Raw genomic sequence first — 26367 nt, 5'->3', positions numbered from 1 at the left:
AACCACGGCGGGTTTTAAATGTTTATAAGGCCAATAAAATTACCATCCTTACTTTTCGTATAGCTGTCTACTAATTTGCTATCGTAATCGACGCTTCGCCTCTCAGGCGAAACTGCGACTTCTTTTTAATTTATCGGTACTTTAGTCCATTCTGTTCTTTTCAAATGAGTGAAAGTTGTATTTCTGTATGAAAGAATGAGGTGCGCAGTACTGTGATGGACTTTTCTTTTTTAAGTCACGGCAAATGGGTGCACGTTACAATCTAGTGTTTTTTTTTTCCTTCTTCCTTCTTTTGGTCGCGGAAAACAGGTGCGCTTTACAATCGAGGGCGTGTTATAATCGAGTAAACACGGTAATTAAAATAACTTTATGCATAAATATTTGAGAAAGTGATGTACAGTGGCCAAGCAGCTTATCTTTAAATGTGCTGTTGTTTGTGTGCATGGTAGCTTGAATATGTAGTTATTGTCACTAATGCGCATAAGACTGGAAGCACAAAACATGTTTTAGCTCTGTGGGGAGCACACGTGCCAGTTTCCTCCCGTGTAGTCATGTTGTTGTGTTTTCACGTTGCGGATGCGTCGAGAGCCAGCGTAGACACTCGAGAGGCGCATTATGCCCTCTCCTGGATCTCCTTTGCTCTCACGACGTGCGCACCCCTCCTCCCTCCCATGCCAACTCGCGGGAAAAGGAAAGGTATTTGACATGCGTGGATGACATTCCTCTCGCAAGGGTAATAAGGTGTGAAAGAGTGTCACCGGGGAATCAAACCTCGAATATGACCAACGACCTAACAGATCGATACCTGCCACGACCCGTGGGTGACCTTGTTGCCCAACTATCATGCGCAATGAGGCAAGCCTATTTATTACCTATTACAGTGTTGACTTTCCCTCTGCAAGTGTTACTTGTTGCACGCAGCACTAAACGTTCCTAGAGTTGACACTGCTGGTTGCCTTATTTGTCTGAACCCAACGTAGCTGCAATTGCACACATTACGGGTTGGGGAGTACTACGGAACGAATGTGTGTGGCAAGAGCTGGAGCTTGCCTTCAGCCCTAGCCAAATGCGTACCTCCCACATTTGGCACCCAATGTCGGGTGCCAGATGCGGGCTCTCAAATGTGCTCTTGGGACAAAGGAATGACAACACAGTAGTGCGAGCCGTCACAAGAGCACTTATTGCACCTTTCCTACACCAATGCCAGCTAGCCAAATCACAACCAATAGATGGGTGCTGACGAATTGAGGAAGTCCAACTCACTGCGTTCGGGTGTATGGTCATGCGAACAGTGGCGTGTTCGAACAATCGTGTTCATCCATTCCGATGTCCTGCTCCTAAGGCTTTTGCAGGACAGTCCCGCGAACGATTGGTGAGCACGCGGAAAGTCCACGGAACTGGCCGACCGCAAGGAAAAGAGGAACGGGCTACTCCCGCGTGCACCCGAGTAACCCCGCCACTGGGTGGCATTAGCAGCGCAACACTTGCGGCCACTTTCGTACTAATCTGCAGCTACACTGACTGCTGGAGGCGCCCAGCTATGCAGGCAAGCTAGATTACAGGAGATGCGAGAGCCATGCGAGGAAAATAACATCAGGGGATGCTCAGGGGATGTGCGAGAGTCTAGCATCTTCACAGTTGACATCGCTTGTTCACATTTAGATTTATTTATATTTATTGATATATAAATTTATGATAATTTGTGATGCCAAGTTATAGCTATTTGTGTGCTCAAAGACCTGAAATGTAATCACGTTTTTAAAAATCGGCAATTGCTTTGATGCTTTCTTTTCTTTCAGCAATTTTTTGAGGAGGCAGAATGTATCCTAAGGATACCACATGTTGTAGTAATGCCACCTAAGGAGGAATCAGAGGCTTAAAAGAGCCTCCTTTGACCAAAACATGATTTGCGGCACCAGAAGCTCGGCATCTGCAAAGGGTCGGCACCACTGTCGCTGACATCATGGTCAAGCTTCGCTGTGTATTCCTTCAGTGTGTAAAAAAAATAATCTACCGATGTCAGATGCAAGATGTCTCCAAATCAAGTCATCTCAAGCCAAATGTGAAGACAGATGACTCGTGATCTAATGCCTGACAGCTGCAACGAGCTTAGCAAGTTAAGTCTGGCTGCCAAGTGAGAGAAGTGCTAGCTCAAACTGTGATGAGTGCAGTGTTGCTGAAATAAGCCAAAGCATTGTCGTAATCTTCTCAGTGATTGCATTCTTAAGCAGCAACTTGACACTCCTAAGGTGCACATTGCTTTGTTGATGAGAGGCCCAGATGTTTGTGGCATTTATTCCATAGACACAGTATGTGTTGGGGCCTGTTTAAACGCTTGTGTAAGACGTAAAAATGGGGGTGGGGTATTGAAATTTGACTATGTGCAAAGTATCATGCTGGGATGCCAAGTAATAGAGCTGAATTAGGTACTGCTAGAGTAGTACTGTGAGGGTGGAGCTGCACTTGTGTGTTGCACGCCGATAGGCAAGGAAAAGAACAGGGGGTGTTGAACATGCCGTATTTGCTTGAATATAAAGCTTTTCTTTAATCTTTGGCCAGAGTTACCACAGACTGAGTTAGCACCTCATATTCAGGAACACGCTCTGAATATATATGCGACCGCATGCAGAAATCTCAGCCATCATGCAAATAAGCTGAGTGGGTAAGTGGGTGTCACTGTATCAGTGACAGAAGATTCAAGTCTGCAAATAGTGAGAGCTCAACTTGAGGTGATGTAGGTGGATGGACTTCGAAGGTTGCAGATATGGTTGAATTATGCATAACTTGTTTGCATTACAGTGACTTGCTTTTTTATGCTAACAATTTTTATAAAGATTTTGCTTGTGCCCCTGTTTGTTTATCACTGAAATTTTGCAACACACTGCATTTCTAGGTCTGCATCATTTAGTAAAACACTTGGCAGTTGTAGTTTACCTGGCTTTTCTTGAATATAAATGGTAGTCTTTACTTTTTTCTGTACAATGCCAAGTATTTTATTAACTAATGCGAATCAAAGAAATGCAGTCTTGTTGTGAAATCTGAGCGATAAACAGAATAGTAGTAAGTGGAAAATGTTCTTCTAAAGTAGTTAGAATAAAATCACGAGTTGTATTATCGTGGTGTTTCCATATTTTCCTGCTAGTCGAAAGCGAGGGTGCACTTACATTTGTAGCTGCATTATATTTATGCAAATACGGTATCTCTTTCATGTTGTTATGTAAGTTAACTGTGTGCACTTTGACACTAAAATAAGAAAGTGAGCGAGGATGAATAGCAACTTGTAACTGTGACTTGTCTTTCTTTTTTTTGTAATTTTCTTTTTTGTCACTGTATAACCAAGAATTCAAAATGTGCCAAGCTGTTTGTGAATTGTTCTCAGGTTTGCTGTTTCTCTTATCCCGGTGTGGTGCTCTTACAGTTACCAGTACATGATGCCTGTAAATATGTAAAGGGTTTCCAGCATATGTAAATAGACCCAGGTGTGCCTTTTGCTGGTATACATTGGTAAACATGCTTGACTTTTTGTATTTATGGAAAAAAATTTATTGTTCTCTTTGTTGTGGGGATTCTTCTAATGTAGTGTTAGCCGGTGTGTTAGTTCTGGGTTACAAGAGGTGTTTTCTTTTGTTCTTTTATTGTGTGTGTGTTGCATTGTTGTAGCTTATTTCTACTTACATTTGATGAAAATAGTGGAACTTGTCAGTGCTGCTTTTTGTTGTCTGTTTGCTGGTTTATATGTATCACCAAGATAGAAAAAAGTGCTAAGTTATATAGGGGTAGACGTTTACTGCTGAAGAAACTGTGAACATGTTCTTTTGCACGTGATATTTTTTACCCATGTGGGGGACAAGAGCAGTTGGAAATTGTATGCAAATATTTTAGCATAAAGATGTGTCTGGTCATCATGGAGGCATACAGCAGACCCACAGTTATTAAAACTCAGACAATTTTAATAAGTTAAAGAATTCTCAAAATTTTGGCTAGCCCACTGCATTATTGATGCATTTTGAAACTGCCGAATTATAACAAGGACTTTGGTTAGCTCAAGTCCTTTGCCTTCCCTGGGCAGATGAAAGGGCCAGAAATGGCTACTTAGAGGACTTTCATCAGGCAGCAAAAACAGTTATTCACCTAGGCTATATTGGTAGATTAATTTACACTTACATTTACAAAGCCACCTTGAAGTTCCTTCTCAACTAACCATGTCAAATATTGGCAGTATCTGCTTGGCACTAGTCAAATGTTTGTCAGTGAAGTATTATGTTTTATTCTAATGCGAGTAATGACTCGTTACTACAACTTTTGTACACTTTTACTGTACAGTAAAAATTTAGATGCAGAAAAATATACCATGAAATCTGAGAAGTCACTCTGATGCCACTGATGCGATGGTTTGGGTGTGAACTGTTAAAAAAAGACTTGGCCTTGCCTTTGTTTCACTCTGATAGTTATCTGTGTTTGTCTGTTGGAGTAATTCAAATAGTGTTTTGGAAGAATAGTCTGCCATTCTATATTTTGGCCCTTTAAGTATAAACCCCATGAGTGCGATTTTGTGCACGACAGCGACAAGCGACGGCTTCAAGTGACGTATCGGGCCATCGCTTCTGCAAATCTAGAATTCGTCGCTCGTCGCCCGGAATTGCTATGAGCGACTAGCCAATAGTAGGCAGCCGGCACGGGATGTATATTAGTGACGTACTACTGGTTTGCGCACGTGCACGCTTCTCAGTATACAAACGGAACGAGCAAACTACCAAATTTTGATATGTTAACAAAACCCATTACAAGACCTTCTGAAAGACTTTATGCTGCTTTGTACAGCCAAACAAATCGACTTAAATAATTATAGCAAGTGCCACGCCAGGTTTGGCCCTAACTCGATCCCCTAATACCGGCAACACTGGAGAGATGTCACGTGAAGTGGTCGCTCGCTTGGAGTTTGACTTCTGGGCGACGAGTGAATGCGACAGCCATCTCCATCGCGTCGCTTGTCGCTGTCGCGCAAAAAATCGCTTGCGTGGGGTTTATACTTTAATGGCCAAGACTTGCCTGCACTTGATATTCAAGGTGCTGTGTATGTCAATGGGCACGACTATGAAATGGCACTATACGCCCATGGCATCTGCGGCGGTGAAGGGAAATCTACAGAGGTTAAGTGCTCTTGAACAGTCCCGCAGTTTAACTCACATTTATGTGAGCTGTTGAACAGATGAGATAACCATTATAATCCTTATAGGTGTTAAAATAGTGAAATACCCAAAACAAAATTACCTTCAAATATTGAATCGACCACCGAATATTTTCTTTTCATTTCTAAGTAAAGTGAAATAATATAAAAATGTTTGCGTCAAACCAGCTTCATAAAGAAAAGGTTTATTTGCATTATTTGGCTAATGCACCTAGGGCCATTCACAACTGGACAACTTGCATCTATAAACAACTGCTTCCACTTTCCTGGGGCACCATGACAAAGACAGTAAGGAAACAAGGGAACGGTATGTCACCACATGCACATTTGTTGATTAAAGAGAGAAGTGCGATGCTAAAGCATTGTATGTTGTGTTAACGGGTCTGGTGAGACTGCCTAAATCGAGACAACGGAATATTTAGGCTGCCTAAATGTGACGCACTCTTATTTAATGATAGGAACTTATTGAGCAGACCTTATCTGTCATCTGCATTCACTCGGGAATTGATGCCTCAAGCAACGACTGTGGCTCTCCCGCAGTAGAATCACTCCAAACACTCCTGATGAAGTAATATAGATAGGAGGCACCGGCTCTGCTCGTTCACAGATCCTAAAACACCTGTCGTTGGTTCACAGTGCATTTGCCAGACAGCACTACCCATGGGAGGAAAATGCGAAGGGAGGTGCTGCTTCAATCAATCGATTGCTTCCAGGAACTTCTTTTGTCACCACTGCTGCAGCAGCTGTGGATCAGATGGTGCTCCGAAGAGAGAAAACTTCTGTCCTTTGCCGTACCTGGATTCATAATGGGGCACAAAACGCTATCAATTGCTGTTCTGTCCTTCCATTTCAAGCATGAGTATCGACACTTTGGACATGATTAAACATGCTGCACAGAAACTGAACAATGTTCCAAACCTGAAAAATACATAGCACATGACCTCCACATCCGTGCAGACGTTCGGACGTGAAAATTGTGTACTTCTGCTGTGTCTTCTTGCACAACTTTATTTCTCGTCTGCTTTCTATAGGGACACGTACAGATGCTTTGCATACGTCCATAAAGAGCAGGGGCATATGTTCATTTGCATTTTTTTATTTGTGCGCATATAATTTTGTGTTCGATCGCTGTAGAATTGAGACACCGAGGGCCTGAGTTTCTAGCACGCAGTAAGCTCGACGCAAGCCACCATGCCAGCTCCAGGCTTCCGGTGCCCCTGTTCTCCACTACTATAACGCGTGCACAAATGGGAGCAAGCTGTAGTGCGGTTGCCATGTGCCTCTGCAGATGGCATTTGGCAAGGAGTGTAGTCAGCTGGGCTAGGGAGTGCTAGGTAGTGGTGGGGGAGAGCAGAGAAGTGAGCTACGCGCCCGGCATCCGCATTTCATGATTGGCCCCCACGTGAATGCGTTGCATGGTGGTAGAGTCTGCGCTCCTGTCTGTCTTACTCCATGCTCACGACTTTCACTGGCCTTTCTCCCCCAAGGCATTATCCTTTTTATTTGAACAGGAACGAAAATTCAACAATGTTAAATAGTGAATTCCCAAATAGAATACAAATTGAATATCCAAAATGGTTTGATTTGTATTTGAAATTGCAGAATATTAGCACAGCCCTAATAATTATTTCATTCACTGCAGCACTTAGTATGTTGAATAGGGTGTAAAGTACATCACTCAGTGCTAAATTAAATTTTTTTTTTCTGCTTTAGACTTGCATATTTTGGCAAGGTGGCAAGCTACACTAATTCACTATCTGTTCTGAGAAACCGAAATATAGAAAATTTTGCCAAATCCTGCCAACCTACTTGGCATAGTTCTGCACAAGCTTGGTCCCTGTAGCTTTTCCTTCATCACCACAGAAAGTTGTCCACGAGTATAGCGAGCAGGGGTGCATTTCTGGAGATTGTAGAGTTCTGCCATATTGTTTAATTCGCAGTTTTGTCAGCTCATTGGTTGACAGTGCGGCTATGCCCTCTGTCATTGTCTCAAGAGGTGGTGGAATTTGACAGTGTCCAGAGTAGCATACCTGGTCACTTCAGAAGTGGCTGTGTATTAGATACAGCAGAACCAGTCTAATATTTCCCAGACAAGACTGAAGTAAAAGAGAATGCATGATTACGCAAGTTATACAGAGTGTATGGACAACACTGTATAACTTATAATCATGACAAACCAAACTAGCCTGCTTGCATGCCCCTATCTAAAAAAGAAAATGCAGTTGCTGGGAAAATTCATTGCATGAACATGCTGAATGTGCTGTTACTCTGGTAACATGAAAGTTTCGGTGAGCGAGTTGGTGCCAGTGCGCGTGGTTACAGTCTACTTTTCTCCTGTGTGTGGGTTTTTTTTTCTTTTTTGTAGCACCACACAAAGAAATGTTGGATGCTGTTACTATCGTGGGGGTCGGCTTCAGTGATGTAACTGAGAAAAGGTATTCGTGAAAAATGCATTATCGAGAGTGCAGTTGTTTGCGTTGCTGTTCCGGCCACAGAAGATTGTTTCAGTGTGGCTGGATGGATATCTGTAAGAAGGTCATGGCCCTATTTGGAGCAGTGCATAAAGTTTGGATATTTTCAGATCTGCACACCTTGACAACTCGAAAAATACTAGTTAGTGCAAAAAAATGCTAGAATTTGGGGACAAGTACTACATAAAAAAAATTTGCTACTCAAGATTGTGACTGCCTATTTTTGAAATCGTAGGCTTGTTATGTAAAGACGCTGTGAACAGGCTGTAGAATTATCTGCGCGCAGACAAGCAGAAGTGTTCATAAGGTCTGTGAAATGTTCACGTAATGCCAGCCAAAATTTGTTTCCTTTACATACTTGAAGTGGATATACCTGAAGTGGATCACAATACTGCGGGTTTGTTGAAATATATTTGAGTGGGTCAGAAAAATCTTGATCCGAAAAATCTGTCAGCGACTGAATTTATAATCTTTTGAGGTCAATTTTCCCAAACTGGACACAAATTAATGTCTTAAAAATATTAGTGTTATTAGGGAAATCGTGAACAAGCCGTGAGAATTGGGCATGTCACAATAAAATCTGAAATGTTGGTAGGTATGTAGTTGGTTCACGTTCAACATTGTACGCACAGTGCAGAAGACAATACAGTAGCATGTATTGTGGATGGCGCAGGTGTATTGAACTGCACTTTATTGAACTTTGAAGCTGGAAATAAGTATTCCTCGTGAGTTTGATGTTAACATGCATCAGTTGTAGCTTATCTTGCTAAAAAAAGAAGATTAAGGACCTCACAGTTACGAATGGACAGCTATGTGTGATTGTTAAATTTGTGGGTATATATCTTTTTTCCAATCCTAACAGAATCTAGTGTGTCCAACCTTGTATACGTTGAGCAGTGCTTAACTGACATTCATGCAAAGTGTGCAGGGTAGCTTATTATTTATCCACTTTTGATGTCCGAGTCTTTCTGTACTGTTCAAGCTGTTGCTCACTCACAGTAAAATAGATGTAGTGGCATATTTCTAGCTAGGCTGATGGTCCTGTGTCCTCGGCAATAGTGGATTAGTCAAATTCAACTTGGTTGTCACATTTGTTTGAGCTCTGCTGTCAATGCAGTGACTAGTGATATTGTGCAACTTATTATGACAGAAATCCTAACAAAACAGGTTCACTGGAAGATGGAATCTTGAAGTGAGCAATGGTGAATGTCTCCAGCTGAGCTAATGTTTTGACAAAGGAACCTGTCAAAACTTATTCTGGCTTTCCTTGACGAAGACAGGTCCCATTGTCGAAATGTTAGCTCCAGCCTTTGAATCCCTTGTTCGATTTCTTACCTATGACAGAGTGTCCTTAGGTGGACAGGTTATATGCTTTCATGTAGACTATATACGCATAGAATATGAGTTTAAAAAATTTTCATAAGCAAAATTTGCCTTGTGGCAGTATTCTTCATTGCCCTGAAACTGTGTTGTGCTTCGACGTGGAACAACACTCGGAGTGGTGATGATTGAATATGTGCATATGAAACTTTGTGGAGCTTGGATTTATGCCGGTGATTGTGCGGCATTGTTTTTATATAAAAGTGTGAGCATTGTTTGTACAGATTTATTTGTCCTTTTTCACAGGGCTGTAAATTGTGTGTGTGTGGGGCAGGGGCACATATGTGCAAACATATAGTAGCTAGGACAGCAGACACATGTAGCCCTGTTTGCTATCTGTGACCAAAGAAGTGGGAGAGCCTAAAAGGAAAAATTGCATTGAAATCATCTGCAGGTAATGTGCTTCATTGCTCAGCTTGTACACCATGTTTGTTAGACAACCTAGTAATTTGCTGCAATTATTTGGCGTATAATGCATAGTGGTAAACTGAGACTATACTTTAAGAAACCTTGTTCCCAAGTGAAAAATAAGTAACCTGCATTAGGGTTTTGGTTTCATGTGCCTTCCCTGCCAAGTGCGACATTGACTTCCAGAACGAGAGCTGTAAATATATTTCTATTTTCCTATGTGTGTGGAGGTCCAAATATAGTAGTTCTTTTGGCCTATGTGGAAAGGTATTGGTTTACTTTCTCACCTCCTAAACATATCAAATGATAGTCTTGTTTGAAAAGCTCCTGTGTAAATATTAAAACTTCCATTTTAGTAAAACCAGCTTGACTGGGAGTGTTGTCTTCATCTTGCATGCTAAAGACCTGGAGTTCATTGCTGCTTCATTGTACAGCGGAACATGCCTTGACATCTTTTTTTTTTAATACGACGTATACTAAGGGTGTGCAAATAGTGAAACTTCAGCTTGAAGTTTCACTATTTGAAACTGAACGGCGAAATGGTTGAAGAAGTTGGCATGTGCATGTGTGGATTTTTCTCACTCACACATGTATCAAGTTACAGGCATTGCAAAGAGGCTAGTATGCTCAAACAAGTACATCAAAAAAAAAATACTGCAATTTATAAATTGAGGCTATATATTAATACAACATAGCAAGTATCTATTTAATGAGGTGAAAAAATGTATGTACTGGGCGCACGAGGGATTGGAGAACACAGCTTCGAATTGTCCGAAACATTAACATTCTATCTGTTTAAGCACTTTACTTCGTCTTCACAAATTCCTGTCACCTATCTAGCACATTTATTTTGGGATAGCAGCGTTCAGTATGATGCACGAGATGAAGCCTTGCAATGCCCCAGTATTTTCCATGCCAACTGCATTGGCTTGGAGATCGCCACCTCCTTGAAATGTCACGAACCACTTTGTTTTCAGGGTAATAAGTGATGCCAGTGGCCATACAGGTGGTTGAGTTTCTGCAGGAGGTGGAGGTCATGATGAGTGAGAACCTTGAAAACCCAATTATGGCAATTGCCAAGCAGCTTCCGATGGCATTTTCAAGCTTTTTGGGCATGGTGGCAGTAGGCGTCAGCCCTATGTAATTTACTTCCTTGCTCCCACAGTACCTGCGCAACCCAAGTTTGTCTGGTTGTGAATTTCTGTGACCACTGTACCTTCGATGTAGTGTCCTTAGTTTCGAATCAAAACATGCACGCCACTATGTATAGTGGGCTCTACTGAGAGGGAGACTAGCAAACAGATGCACGTTGATAAAAACTTGCTAAAGGCTGTTATTGTAGAAGCACTGCCCGACATCAACACGCAATATCCTGTTTGAGCTTGTCGCCACTGTTGAACCCAAATTCAGTCAGTAATTGATGTTGGTACTTGAGGCTGAAGATGGTTTTATTTAATAGTCATTTAAAGAATGACAAAAGAGACTACAACATTTTGGAACAAGTATGTCGAATCGTCTGAAATATTGTTGATCATCCTGCCTTAAGTGCTCAAATACTTTGTGCACCTGGTGTAGGTCAAAATCCAATCTAATTGAAAGACATATCCAAGAAGGGTCAATGTTTACAGAATTCTGCTTGCTTATTGTGCTGCATAAATGTTTTGCACAGCAATTTTTAGAATTTATGTTTGCAGCAGGTTGCATGCCTGTATGCCACTGCATATTCTTATGAGCCTGTCAATATGTTAGCTGCGTAGCAAGTTGGCTAAGTGTCACTACTGTAAATTAATGATTGCAACCTACAATACTCAGCTGGCACTCAATAGTTGAAAAACGGAAAGCCACCACCGATCTTTGTAGACCAGGCATATGGCTGGTGCATAAGGCACTGCAGGTGCAAGTCTGGTTACTTTTGAGCTTAGGTTTTTATTTTATTTGTGAAATGTAACAGCACTATAACTGTTGGATCTGACACGAGAATACCTTTGTGATGCTTGATACGTCCAGGGAACAAACTTGCAATCTCATTCTTGGCACCCTAATGACAAAGCATTGTGAAAGAAGCATGACCACAAAGCGAACTAGCGTAAACAGTTTTTTGCTATAAACTTCAGGAGAGATTGGTGTTAAGCTAGTTTGTACATGATAAAAAAAAGTGCAAGAAAGAAAATATGGGACTCCCTGGTGTCATTTCTTGTGCTGTTTGGTACCTTGTTTTCATGATTTTTGCTAATAGCTAACAATAAATAGGTTCATGGTAAGTAGACCAGAGGGAAACCTGATACTGGTGCATGCTGCAGTAAGTAGAAGTCACTCAGCTTGACAGGGGCTCTGAAAGTGTATTCTGGATGTCTGGGCAGGAGTCGAGGCTTATTTTACCAATACAAGCTTATTTTTTTCTTTTTGTTATTGTGAAACCACGGCTTAATTATTAGAGGGGGTTGGCCCTCAGTTCTGTGGCAGCAGTACTCCCCCCCTTCTTCCCGAACCTCTAAATGATGGGCGACACGTATACTAGTGTAAATTTTGCCCTTTCAGCATGGAAAGACCCTCCGATCTTATTTTAACCAAATCTGTCATCACAATACTATTGTAGGCCATGAGTAGTCTCAATGGGGTCGAACTCCTACCATAATGTTTTCAGGCCATTAAAAATAAAAATGGCTGTTCATACAATCGTCATGTTACTACTGCCTAAATGTTGACTAAATGTAGATGTACCCAAATTTTTTTACTTATTCATGCTGTTGAAATTGCTGGTCAATGCAGGGTGCCTTGTCCCTGAAAAGATGACAAATGGTAGAGAAATTTGCGCACTATGCGTCATCCCCTCTTTTCATCTTGGTATGAAACTTAATGGTGCACTGAATGAAACTCCAATTACTGCTTACTGCACACCAAAAATGGTTTTGATAAGAACTCTCACGTGTAACTGTGTGCTTTGTTTTTCGATGTAAAATTTTGTGCCAGAAGTGCATTCCCAAAGTCATTCCAAAAGTAAAGATTGGGCTGGAGGCATTAAACATGGTGCTCTTGAACAAAACGTTTAGTTTCTTGGTGTCATCGCTGCTGAAAATTCAGCAGCAGTTAATTGTGCATTTACTGGAGCTTCATATCTTTAATCTACGCCTATACTAACTGCATGGTAATGCTTGTTGTAGATGGGCTTCATTCTAGCATGTAAGTATAGCTTCTTTTTCTCACTTCAGAACCAAGTGAGAAGAATCTAGCTTTGCTACACTTTGCAACATTCATGTGCCTTCTGTACATTACGCGAGCACACTAGATAGCCAATATAGTTTTCTACAAAAATTACAGGAGAAAACTTGCGATTAGTGTCCATGGGAGCTCCACTTCAGCCGGCGTGAGAATGATGGGCATGGATTTGCCCAAGCATCATTCTCCTTTCTTTCAATGGCTCCGAGTTTATTGTTCACTTCAAAAGTGTCAGCGTATGTCATACTGTAATGCAGGTATAGCAATGACTTCACCAGTGTTTTGTGAACCCCTACTTTTATCTAAAAAAAAAAATATGGGGCTTATGTGCCAAACCCACAGTCGGATTATGAGGCACACCGTAGTGGGGGACTCTGGATTAGTTTTGACCGCCTGGGCTTTTTTAACATGCATGTAAGTCTAAGTACATGGGTGCTTTTGCATTTTGCCCCCATCGAAATGCCGTGGCCGGGATTTGATACCGCAACCTCGTGCTTAGCAGCGCAATACCAAAGCCACTAAGCAACCACGACAGGTCGTTTCTCTTCAGTGCTCCTTAAAGGGACTCAAAATGAAAATATTAAGTCAAGCTAGGTTGACGACTATTCATCTAGGAGCCTACCACCATTTTCTGCGTGCCAGTATGTCACTGTGTTGTACAGAAAATTGCTGCCAAAGGTCCCGCTGCTTCTCAATTTGAACAGTGCGAAGACAGAGGAGCTGATGTAATCTCCATGTGACCTTCTATGGCACTCTCCATGACTCAGCGAGTGCTGACATCACAGAAGAAATACCACAGTCCACAACCGGCAGCGTCATCCTGATTTTCCATTTTCGCAATGTTCTTGTGTACAAAAGCTCTATCCTCTCCACAAATAAATTCCTTATTACAGAAGCCAAATCTTTCAATCTAGCTTGACAGCTTGACTTAATATTTTGCTCTATGTCCCTTTTTAAGGCATCAAAAAAACAAGTTGATAGATTTGTTGTCAATGCTGATTGTATGTTTTCCACCTGGAAATTTCTTTCGTCATGCTTGCTACTAATAATTTACCAATGCTGTCTACTAATAATTTACCAATAGCCGATATCCTACAAGCAGACGTTAATCCCAGTGCTGGCATAAGGTGCCGTGACGAATGTGGAACTGCTGTTTATTGTAAACCTACAAAGTTGTCAGTGTAGGTGCTAATGTAATACAGATGTAGCAATGATCTACTCCAATGCCTTCACCAGCGCTTCGTGAACCTCAACTTCGATTTGTGCCTCTGCCCTTGCAGTGTCACTGGACGCAGAGTGGAGAGCTTGCTGGGCCTTGTTGAGGCCATCTCGGCACAACTGCAAGACAGGAAACACTGCCACTTAGGGCTATGCCTGCGAATAGCACTTAAAGGCCAACTGCAATGAAATTTCACTTTCAACAACAAAATTGGTTATAAAGAAGTAGTATATGCCACTGAAGCAATTTTCACAAAGCCACAGGGCTGGTAATTGCAGAATTTGCTTATTAGCAGCCTCCAAACAGCACCTAAGCAGACGATGTGTACACCTAGCGGTTAGTGGTTATGTGATGCCAGTCCCAGCACGTTGCCCTCGAGAATTTTCAGTGTGTCGCAGGCAGCCACGGGCACTACCCAGTCTTGGAGGTTGTGCGTCACTTCTAGCGAGCAGTAATGGCAGCATTTTTTGTTTTTCACTTTCAATAGCAAAAGCAGCTAAATTCTGCATGGAGGCTCCTCTATATCTGCACCATCTTAAACTAGGCGTTTTACACAGTCCAAAATTTCATTGCAGTTCGCCTTTAAAAGGACAGGGAACAAAATTGAAACATGCAAGCTTACATATATAAAAGCAGGGCATTTCAGAAAATGTGTTCGAAATTCCGTAATATTGGCGAAGATGGAGCTATTTACTCATATTTGCTTTTACCACAGGGGCAAATATCTCAAAAAGCCTTGAGCTACTAATTGCTCTCAGGGCTGATCTCGTACACATACACAAATACACAGTCTGGGAGGATGGCTGCCGTGGTAGCTTAAGTGGTAAAGCCCCGTATGTATAATGCAGAGGATGTGGGTCCTGCTTCCACCTACAGCAAATTTGTCTTTGTTGAATTTCTTTTTTACACTTCAATTAAACGTAATTTCACCTATGCTCTTTCTTAGTCTGTTTCCTTCAATAGTTGTAACTGTCATAAAAAGCGAAGCTTCTCAGATCCCCTTATTCTCGCAAATTATTAGACTAGTAAATAAGAAAAACGGCTAATTTAGGTTTAATTAAGAGTCAGATGATTGGTCCCAATGCAGACTTAGCCCATCATCCAAGGAGTTCATAACTGGTTGCAGATATGTAAAGAGCTAACGCTACTAATTCCTGTAGCACAACGAGTTCCAGAGAATTTCTGTCGCACCCTTAGAAGACGCCCATGAATGAAGTGACTAACGCCTCACTATCCGGCAAGCACGAAGTGAGCTTCCCTTTCTTTGTTATGAAGCTGCGATCTGGCTCGCCTCGTGCTTGTCCAATGGTTCGAATCAAAACAATGAGCTGCAAGAAATGATGCTCATGTACTCGTGGGTGAACCTCGATGCACAACTTTTAAGATTTCTGGAATTCTAGTCTCACCTGGGGATCAAGACGGTCGACCGGAACTGCTGCTTCAGCCAGCACTTGGACAGTGGAATCCTCATTGATGGAGATGGTTCCGCTGCTCACTGAAAAATAAGAGCACCGTGGCATTGTGGTCAGTGCATCATTTAAACTCATTGCACATTGTCTGTTCAGTACACTTAGTATATTCGCAAAGCTTTGTTGATACGATAACTTGCACGAGTATTTTGTCATCGGCATACATCTGCACGCATTAATTCCTGTCATTGCAGCTGTTCCACGAAGGGACATCGTCCTTTATTTACATTCGAGATGCACTAAATCACCTCGCATGGGTGGTGAGGAATGCACGTAGGTCGTCGCTGCATCGGCAAGTGCGCGGCCCTCGCGTTAAACAGGGCAACAGACTTGTCTTAGCAGTAAATATACGTGATTTTACAAAGTGACTACACGTAAGCAACGTAGCCGAGTGTGAGCGGGGGAAATGAAAGTTACTTGCCGAAATATTTCTTCGACTCTCCTTCCTTGTGGTACACTGTGACAACTCCCGGCTTGATCACGGCCAAGGAGGGTACGTGGTTCGGTAAGATACCGAAGTTTCCGCTGTACGACGGGACGTCCACTTGTTTGACATCCACTTTATTGTAGAAGGTCTGGAAAGGAGCAGAAAGGAAAGGCCGCACTGCAATTCAGCTAGCCGCGTTCCACGTGCCCGTTGAGGCAAATACAAGCAAATTACGAGAGGCCTCCCACTTAAGACTCTACGGAAAAAGTTCTATTAGCTAGAAGTCTGAAGTTAAATCCTGTTTGCAAGTATTGGCAAACTCTTCAGCAGTTCTGAACGTCGGCGGAGCAATGTGGCTGGGCTCACCTCTACCGGCGAGGCGAACGTGAGCGGCATCTGACCGTCGGCGTATGTTCTTGACTGGACAGATTGGGATGCTAGTAACCTAGTTCTTGGAAAAACATAACGGCAAGCTCCAACAGAAGCTCGAAAGAGGGACATTTTGACTGTTCAATGTAGTTTGCGTACTCCAATAACCTTCGTGCATAAATGGTGACCCGATCGGAGCGCCCCCTGATAATTCTGTTGCCCGCAAATGAAGTACAAACTCCGACAAATTATATATACATATATATTGTAGTAGTTGCAACAGTACTGTCCTTTGTACTATCACACTAAGTAAACATTATTATGGAGTAATTTTTTTTTCAGCCTTGAAAAAATGCGGTACTGGCGCAAATGAAAAGTCAGCACGTACCGCGTTTACTCAATTCTAACCCGACGTCTTTAAGACTCTTTCTGTTCTCTTTTTTTACTTGTACAGATCGCGAAGAATAAAGGAGAGACGTTTATTTGGAAAGTGCTAGTGACAGAGTGTTCAGAGCTTAAACACTTTCAACTACAGGCATCCTTTTTACCCCCCGCATTGAAGAATACACACATCAAGAATTGGGAGAGGGAAAGTGGGAAGGAGAACAGAGAGAGAGAAGAAAAAAAAGTTATATCACATTGTGACTGCACACTGCTCGAGCACGGACCCTGAACAATCATAAAAGATATACAAAAATGCAAATACAGAGCAATAAGCGCACATTTAAATGAATATGAAAGCATCTTCAGTATGATTTCTCAGAAGAGCCTTTTCTTTTTCTTTTTTACAGATAGTTTTTATTGTATTTTAAATGACTAGTGGGTGTGTCATTCCAAAGACAGGCTCCAGTAAACCATTTGTGCACGAGCCTATCATGATATATGGCTCTGAATTAATTTGGCTATATATAAATTATGTACAGATCAGGCTTCATATGCTAGAACAGTGCAATGGTAGTGGATCGTTACACAGCGTAATTCTATCCACAGTGTTAGCTACTTAATTTAAACTTGTATAGTGAGCTTAGAGGCAACATGCGAAGTAATTTATATACTTTTGGTTAACATAATCATTCTGACGGTGTGTTCTTGGACGTGAGTAATCTGCTGAAGGTCAGATTTCTATGTACCATCTCAGGCTCTCAGACAGTAACATGATAGGCTCTGTATGAGTGCGAAATAATAGCATTTTCGAGATGTTTAGTTAATACACTCTGTAAAACACCTTTGTAAAATGTTAGATCTAATATAAGCAAACTATATTTCACTCACTGTTAATTTGAAAATCCAAGTGCATAACTAATTTTATCTGCACACCCAGGATAGATGAAATGATTAAATTATTATGTATGTTTCAGATTTACAACTATATTGTGATAATTATGGTCTTTCTTTTTGAGTGGAACACATGTAACTGGTTTTCTTAATCCCTTTTAACAGGGAGATTATTATCTCCAATCCTGTCAAAAACATTACAAAGTTTGTTTATTTTACCCTAGAGGCACTCCACTGCAGCACACATGAAAAATAAAGCTGCGTCATCAGTGTACAATGAAGCCCCTGTAATGCAAAACTGATGGAAAGTCATTAGTGTAACAGGGAGAAAACCAAGTGCCTGAGCACAGGTCCTTGTGGAACATCCAACACAATGCTTTGCGACACTGAAACAAGTGATCATTCATGAAACACCGTCTGTTTTAGAAATACTTTTGAAACAAATTGGGTACTGTACCTCTAAAACCTTGCCCACTATCTGTTTTCTTGCAGAGATTATCCATGATAAACTTTAATGGCTCTTGTTATGCCAATAAAAATTACATGGCCAATTTTGTTAGTGTGTATTGTAATACTGATAAGTTACACAAGAACAAGAGCAGAAGATGTACAGTAGATCTGTGGTACCTGAAGACACACTAATTTAGGCAGATGACATATACACAGTCAAAAAAATACTACGTATATGCATCTACAAACTACTTTTTCCAACAATATATTAATCACACTAATAAATTATACTAGCCTACAGTTAAAAGGCCGAGATTTCTATCTTTAAGCATACATACTTTTGCTACCCTTAGCACATTGGGATATACACCACGCAAATTCAACCAAGAAGTTCAAAATATACAAACAGTGAGCCCCTAATATGCATGTTGATGCTATCTTTCATTAGCCTAGCAGGAATCATGTGATGGCCAGGAGATCTAACTCTGTTGAAGCTTCTAATTGTTAACAGTAGTTCCTCCATATCAATGGCACAGAATGCAAAGCTACTAACAAGCTATGAGCATCAGATGTAGAAAACAGTAGGCTGCTTATGAAGGTCCTATAAGAACTACATAGCTTAAGGGTGTCCTGACATGACAATTATGGCTTATGTTTTTTTCCATTTAACAAAGGTCCGAACCCTCTGAACCCTAGGAAGTATACTGGCAAGTGTCAGAGTGACCTAAATAATTTGCTATAATCCTTGTTTTCCATGAACTAATTTTGATACCCAGGGGGTTGGCGTGCCATGTCCTGATTCATTTACTTGTTCCCTTCCTGTGATTGCTGCTGCCTGTTGCTTGCAAGCGCAGTCTGAAAAAAACTACATGCAGCGTTTTATTTTCGTGAGATCATTCTCACTATATTATCACTTTGTGAGTCAGAAAATTTTGATCTAATTCACGACATCACAATAATGTTGACAATACCAGGCCCTGCATTTCGAGACCAACTATAAGGATCAGCTTAAACTATCCTATGTTCCCCAACATTTATACTAGCCAAGTGCGATCCTTTTACACTCAAGAAGTGTGGTAGAGTTTCTACAACTTCGAATACACATCTCACTACTCCTGTAAAGGTTTTGAGAAATGCACTGACACTTTCTTGTTGACAAGCTTGGCAAACTTCAGGGGTGAAAATTTTACATACATCTGTCTGATTGAGAACTGAGCAAACAGGACTAAGCTAGACTTTGAGAACATGCCTCATTGTGTACATTATAGATCTTGGAACAACTTTCACAAAAGTGGATAGAAAGCTTGAAAGCGCCACTGTGCCTCGGCCTATATCACCTCTCAAGGAATTGGATGAAAACCAAAATGGTTATAGTAGTTCAACGAACATTTTGTTTGGAGCTCAGTCAACTTCATTCCTTTTGACCAGCAATAGCAACTTAATCCTAAGTTTCTGTAAGGAGTTTCACTTATGCAGTACAGCAGTTATTTATTTTATTTATTTATGCTTAGTTATTTATTTTATTCACTTATGATCCCGTCAGGGATCATAACAGAAAGGGCATTCAAAAAAGTAGACTGACATACAAACATGACAATGAAAAATGGTTTAGAAATACACATTAATAGATAGAATAAACTTATACATCAGCAGGAGAAAAAATATATAATTAGGTTCATGCTGCAAGATTTGGGTTGGACAGATAATTGTGCCACAAGATGCAACACAAAGGTAGTAAAGTGATACTGACAATAAACAAAAATAATTATTGAGATGTAAGTAGATCGTTTTCAACAAGCGTGATAAAGGCAGTTGGTGATGAACTATTAACAGAGCTCACCTTCAAAGCGTTCCAATCACGTATAGTCTGCGAAAAGAATGAATACCTGAAAGTGTCAGTACGGAATGGATACTTGTTTAGTGTGTGTGGGAGGTTATGACATGTTTTCCTCATTTGAGATTTCGTTATGTATCGTGAGGTATCCAGATTTAATTTATTGTTTATGAGTTAGCAAGTGGTTTTAAGGCACGCTAGTTTTGCTCTGTTTTGAAGGGTTAGCATCCCGGCTTGTTTGAGTAGTTCTGTCGGTGAGTCTGCTAGCCTATGTTTGTTAAAAATGTATCTGAGCGCCTTTCTCTGAACACCTTCAAGTTTTTTAATCAGCTTGTTAGTGAAAGGAAACCAAACGACATTTGCATACTCTAGTACCGGTCTGACAAATGTTTTATACACTAGTAGCTTTATATCAGATGGTGCTAGTCTGAGGCGTCTATTAATGGAAAATAACTGTTTTAGTGCGTTTGTCGTAACTTTCTTAACGTGAGCATCCCATAAGAGGAATGCTGTTTAGTGTGTACTGAAAGAGTGATCTATGTTTCTTGCTAGTTACAGATAATAGAACAGATTTGTTAACATTAATATTCATCTGCCAATCTTCACACCACTTGGTTACTGCTGCTGTGGCGTTATTTAAAGCTATATGGTCGATGACAGAGTTAATTTCCTGATATAGCATGCAGTCATCGGCAAAAAGTCTAATGTTAAAAATGCTAGCAGGAAGGTCGTTCATAAAAATTAGGAATAACATTGGGGCTAAGACGCTTTCTTGTGGCACACCTGATGTGACATCAACTGGTACGGATTTCTCCTTAATTTCGACAAACTGAGTATGGTTAGTGAGGTAATCAATAATCCAGTCTAAAATTGGGCCAGTTCCTAAAGTTAGTTCAAGCTTCCTAATAAATTTTGGGTGTGACACATGGTCGAAGGCTTTCGAAGAGTCTAAGAAAATAAGGTCAATTTGTTTCTGGTGATCAATAGAGGTGGTTACGTCATGCACGAGTTCAATTAGTTGAGTAATGGTAGAAAGTCCCTTTCGAAAGCCATGCTGGAAAGCTGTTAGAATTTGGTTATCTTTTAGGTAGGTTTTTATGTGCTTTAAGATGATGTGCTCAAGTAACTTGCGTATTGTGCTGGTTAATGAGATTGGTCTGAAGTTTGAGGGATCTTATTTGCTTCCTCATTTATGTATTGTTGTTATTCTAGCTGTTTTCCATTCTTTAGGAAGGGTGCAGGATGACAGGGATTTGTTAAAGAGTATTACTAAAAACTTCGCAATCCACTCGGCATATCTACGCAGGAATGCGTTGGGAATGTTATCAGGCCCCGGTCCTTTTTTAGTGTCTAAATTTAGTAGTAGGTTTAAGACTCCAGCTTCAGTCACAGTAAGGGGCCCTAGTCGCTTGCTGGTGCAGGGCCTATTGCGAGGTGCATTTCCATCGTCTGTAGTGAAAATGGAACCAAAGTAGTTATTCACTGTGGTTGCAGTATTTCGATTTTCCTCCTAGGATGGATTACTTTCATTATGTACTTTGATATTTAAGTAACACCATAACTTCTGGGAATTTGTTAGTGTATTTGAAAAATAGAAAGTTTTAGCTATTTTGATTTTAGATTTTAAATCGTTAATGGCTATGTTAATTTTTCAGCTGTTCCTTCTGATGGGTGGCGTTGAGTTTTTTTCAGTTGTCGGACCTTCCGTTTGGCATGAATTACAGTTTGAGTAATCCAAGGATTATTCTTTCGCATTATTTTAGTCTTGGTAGGAACGAAATTAGTAATGCAATACGATGGAATATTTTTAAACCTGCACCATAGGATTTCCATGTCGGTATTAGTGTCAACTGAGAGTTGACGGAACAATGATAGCTCTTCAGATAATTTGTCAAGTATGCTAGTGTCATCAGCTCGGCTGTAGTCAGGATATGTTATTGTTGTTAGGGAAGAGGGTGTAATTTAACGAAATGGGACAGAACACATTATTAGTTTGTGGTCAGACAGGCCTTCTAGCATTTCTATGTTTGCGTCATGATAAGGGAAATGATTGCTCAGGAACACTAAATCTAAAACGTTAGAGCTAGTTTTTTGTATGCGGGTAGGTTGTTACGATATGCGCGAGGTTGAAAAAAAGCATCATATTGAAAACAACTTCTGCGCAAGGTGAATGATGTTGCAGTGTACTCCAGTCGATGTCATATGTCGACAGTTCACATAGTAAATTTGGGCAAGAAGAGTAAGAGGGATAGGCGGCCTTGATTTTTTATAGGTTACAACGCGAAGCTGGACAACTGAACTATTCGTTTTAATTAAAATGTAGAATGAGGAAACGGGGAATGGGATTGGTGGAAATGACAACTCACCACAGGAGGCAACCAAACCCACATCATCCATATAATTCACACAATGCAACATTATACCATTGAGCTACCGTGCCGGCCATTCTCTTCATTTTCCTTGTTAGTGCATGTGTACTTAATCTAGTCCTGGGAAAAAGAAAGGTTTGTATATCTTTAGGCTCCAGATACATCATTGAAATATAAAGATGTGTACCTGTCGTGGTGTCAGAGTGTCCTTGACAGTGCGCTGCTAAGCTTAAGGGTGCGGGATCAAATCCCAGCCGCCATGGCCACAACTTGATGGGGGCGAAATGCAAGAATGCCCGTGTACTGTGCTTTGGGTGCATGTTAAGAACCCAAGGTAATCAAAATTCATTCGGAGTTGCCCAGTATGGTGTGCCTCATAATCATACTGTGGTTATGGCAAAAAGAACCCAAGATTTTCACTGCTTAAAGACGCGTCATTTCTTTTGTACTATGCGACCGTTGAGCAAATAAAATGTGCTCTGCTAGAACCAGATGAAACACACAAACACTTTGAATATCATGATTAACAATTTATGTACATGAAGATTTATATACATAATGAGCACTCAAACAATAGCATAACTTCATTCATTACCTAAAGCTCATTTAGATTAGGCGCAGTCTCCTTCTGTATTCTGCTGCTAGAATTTGACAGCAGAATTTCAATAGTGCCTTTCAGTTCCATCATTTCCTGCATATATTTTGCTTCTTGGTGCGTCACCTTCTGCAAAATTTTAAGCCTACGACATGTCGCTTTACATGTTGTGACCTCTGGGTAATACACTTCAACCATCAAAGTGGCAACGTCTAACATGATCCTAGAGAAGCGAGGGTCGCTGACATTCTTCGTTACGAACAGCATGAGTTCGTCCAGGTCCTTCCCCGACCTGCCTGCAAGGGCAGACTTCAGGGCTCGCCTTCGAATCAGCTCCTGCATCACGGCGACGGCGATCTGCGGCTCCCTCGTGAACTTGGCGTCCCGCAAGGCTTGGGTGAGCGCTTTCGAGACTTGGAATTTTCTCAGGAACGTGTTGTACTTGGCCATTTTCTGCACCGTTCGCTCGGGAACCACGGCATCACCTTCGCGAGGCACAAAGCCAGGGTCGCTGTGAGTCTCCTGGAAGGATGACGATCGCTTGCGCTTCGCGGGTGCCACTTCTTTGACGTTTTCGCTCTTCCGCCTCTGTACGGATATGAGTCCCGACGTCATGCCGACAACGAGGACTTTGTCCTGCGGCGAGATGTCCAGGGAGAGTATCGGAGAAGGGTAGTCGAGCGTGTGGACCACCTGGTACGTGGCGACGTCGAACACCTTGACGTGTCGATCGAGCGAGCCGGACAGCAAGCGCTGCCCATTGCTGGCGAGCTTCAGGCACGTGACGGTCTTGTGGTGCTGCGTCACTTGGGCCAGTATTCGACCGGCCACCACGTCCCACACCCTTATGTGCGGTCCCCCCGCCGTGAGAAAGATGCCCCCCGTAGGAAACATGAGCACCGACTCGACGGGGGAGCCGTGGTTTACGGTAACGACGGGGTCGGCAGTCCTCAGGTCGAACACCTTGGCGGTGTGGTCGTACGAACCGGAGAGCACTATGTCCGGGTTGGCTTTGCACACGGAACCGGAGCGCACGTAGTCATCGTGCGCGTCGAGGGACAGCAGCCTGGTCTGGCCCGGAATGTCCCACAAGGCGACGGTAGAGTCATCCGAAAAACTGAGCAGCTGTGTGCCGCCGCGGGTGAAAGCGACGCGCTGCGTGGGACCCTTGTGGCCCGTGAACTGCCGCAGCAGAGACCTCGTCTTGACGTCGAAGATCTTCACGGCGCCGTCCTCGCCACCGGCGGCGATGAGGCTGCCGTCAGCGCGAAATATGCCGCCGCAAGCCGCCTTCGAGAACTTGGAGAACTGGCATGTGATCTCGCGGCTGACGGGGTTGAACACGCGCACCCTCGACGAACATGTGATAGCGAAGGCATGCGGCTCCTGGAGCGAAATGTCAACGTTGTTGACGGATCCGATGTCCTTGATGGTCACCGGCAGGGAAAGTCGCTTCCAGTACACATTGTCTTCAGTTGCTTTAACGCCCGCACGTGGATAGGAATGTATTTGTACGCCTCTGAAGTCCGCCATCGTTAGGCATGGAATGACGCGATGCCTATGCCAGTGCGCCTTTTCTGAAATTTAGGAGGTTAAGATCCGCATGGATAGATGGATGGATGGTAGGAGCATCCCCTTTGAAACGGGGTGATGGCAGTTGCCACCATGCTCAGCTTTTTATTTTGTCTTTTATTTTTATTTACCTGTGCTGTGTGTTATTAAAGTTCTCGATTTTCTTTTACTCACAAGCTTTTATGAGTACTATGCACTAAACTGTTTGTGGTGCACATATGATCTTATATGTGCCCCCCAAGTAGGATATGTATCCTTCTTGGTGCCCCCCTACGTAATACCTTTATGGCGATGTAGGTACTCTGTAAATAAATAAATAAGTAAATAAATAAATAAATATGTCGCCGATTTACTTTGGCTTCATGTTATGCCCACGCGGCCGTGCTTAATTGTCAAGCCATTTGCTTCTCTGTGGATGATTTCAATTATGCTTTTGAGGGTAGTATATAGCTACTCGAAATAGCATTTTGTGAATTTTGTTGTACCTTTTCATGCCACAAATTAGGCGCGTTACTCTTCACGGACAACAGCTTCCATAACTGAAAGGTTTACGTGGTTTCCACCTAACGAGTTGTCTCACGTGAAATGATCCATCGCTGCTGCATGTCGTTGTCTTCAATAAATTAAAATTTTCACAGTACAGAAGGCAAAAACACAGTCGTGAGCTTAATTGTTGATCACAGTCAGTAGTGCATATTTACAAGGCAAGCACGACAAGCATGCATGAAGCGCATGCCTGCAAGCACCCGCCGAAGTGCCATCCGACACTCGAGTTACTTCTCTTGGTGTACTTCGCTTTTGCATCACATTGCTTAGCTTCGAGATGAGTTCTTGAAGATCGGGAACAATTATGTCGCGGAATCGCGCCGTGCACCAGCTAGCGTTCATATTTCCGGCAAGGATTCAATACAACATTTGTTCTCAAAAATAAAAATATAGGGCATCGACCTCAACATGACGTTCACACACGTCAGACGTGCGTCATACTTATCTGTGATGTATTCTTTATTTCAGCAGAGCATGTGCTTCCATATATAAAGCTATCTGCCGTCGTCGCGGTGCGAAAAAAAAAAAAAAGTGAGCACCAGCATCAACGAGATTGGAGCAGCCGTGGGCAAAGCAGAACTGCATATGAAACTTCTTCCTGTTACGAGACGCCGGCACACTTCTGCGCGAACCTTTTCACCGGAAAAAACGCCACACAGCACACGACACCAACAACATGACCACAGTAGCTACCTACAAAGCCGCACCATCGAAATGAATGCAGAAGGGAAAGTAGAAGCGAAACCAGAAGTGACAAAAGTCGCGATGGCAGCGCCACTAGTTTGCGTGATGACCACTTCGGTCAGCTAAACGTTGACGCAGCCAGCCTTGCAGTGATGCCACGGCTGCTGATTTATCAGTAGATCTACTGATTTTTAAAATTTTCTGCTGATTCAGTGATAAAGCTCTTGAATCTGCTGATTTTCTTGCTTTTCTACAGAAACGAAAGCGAAATCTGCAACTTTTTCAGTACAGGGAATAGATGGATAGATGGTTATAGAGGTTACAGAGGTTATATTAATGTGATGTCACCTAGCGAGAGAAAAAAAAAAACGTGGTTGGCTCCGAGGTTAACATACACTCCTGCGTTTCCAGACAAAAACGTGGCGCTAACTCTGTCTTTGAGCAAAGTGGGGAAAAGGCATAGAGTTTCTATGCTCTATGGGAAACGGTGAGGCGGTGAATTTGTGAAAGTGGTTGCACTACCGAACTGCACAACTACGAAACGACAATTATCATCATCATCATGACAACCTATTGTTATGTGCACTGCAGCACGGAGGCCTCTATGGAGGCCTCTCCCAGCGATCTCCAATTACCCCTGTCTGGAAGATACTATACTCTAAAGCTTTCAGGTACTAACTACCATCTGACGCATTTGAATAGGCCATCGGAGGGCTTCGCTGTTTTTAAATTCGTGCTTGACAATGGCTCTCTGGATCCCGGGGTTTTTCAAAAGTATTTCTAAAAATCTCGGGGTCAATTTTTGTACTATTTTCTGGAAGCTACAATACTTCAACAGAGTACTAATATAAGCGCTGAATTCGTGGGCTCATAAACTGAGTGCAAAAATTGAAAT

At 42.0% G+C, this 26367-nt stretch overlaps 2 protein-coding genes and 1 pseudogene across 2 annotated transcripts in view; 1 reads left to right on the top strand and 2 right to left on the bottom strand.

The window, feature by feature from the left end:
- Positions 1-9811, top strand: part of rictor (rapamycin-insensitive companion of Tor) — a 75248-nt gene extending 65437 nt beyond the window's left edge. Inside the window, exon 27 of the mRNA XM_065433938.1 lies at positions 1800-9811. Coding sequence (XP_065290010.1) covers positions 1800-1880 — 81 coding nt within the window. The 3' untranslated portion in view covers positions 1881-9811. The remainder of the gene's footprint in view (positions 1-1799) is intronic.
- A 3989-nt stretch (positions 9812-13800) lies between these two features.
- ATPsyndelta (ATP synthase, delta subunit) lies at positions 13801-16365 on the bottom strand. The gene is made up of 4 exons (XM_065433937.1): positions 16145-16365; positions 15773-15926; positions 15289-15377; positions 13801-14001 (listed from the first exon to the last, which is right to left on the bottom strand). The coding sequence occupies exons 1-4, from the start codon at positions 16277-16279 to the stop codon at positions 13879-13881; spliced, it is 501 nt and encodes a 166-aa protein (XP_065290009.1). The 5' UTR covers positions 16280-16365; the 3' UTR covers positions 13801-13878.
- Positions 16366-22590: 6225 nt separating this feature from the next.
- Positions 22591-24248, bottom strand: LOC135903628 (U3 small nucleolar RNA-associated protein 15 homolog pseudogene; annotated as a pseudogene).
- Positions 24249-26367: the final 2119 nt, after the last annotated feature.

Source organism: Dermacentor albipictus, chromosome 9, assembly GCF_038994185.2.
Source record: "Dermacentor albipictus isolate Rhodes 1998 colony chromosome 9, USDA_Dalb.pri_finalv2, whole genome shotgun sequence".
Taxonomy (NCBI): Eukaryota; Metazoa; Arthropoda; class Arachnida; order Ixodida; family Ixodidae; genus Dermacentor; species Dermacentor albipictus.
The sequence above is the reverse complement of the archived record's forward strand: the minus strand, read 5'-3'. Positions and strand labels throughout refer to the sequence as shown.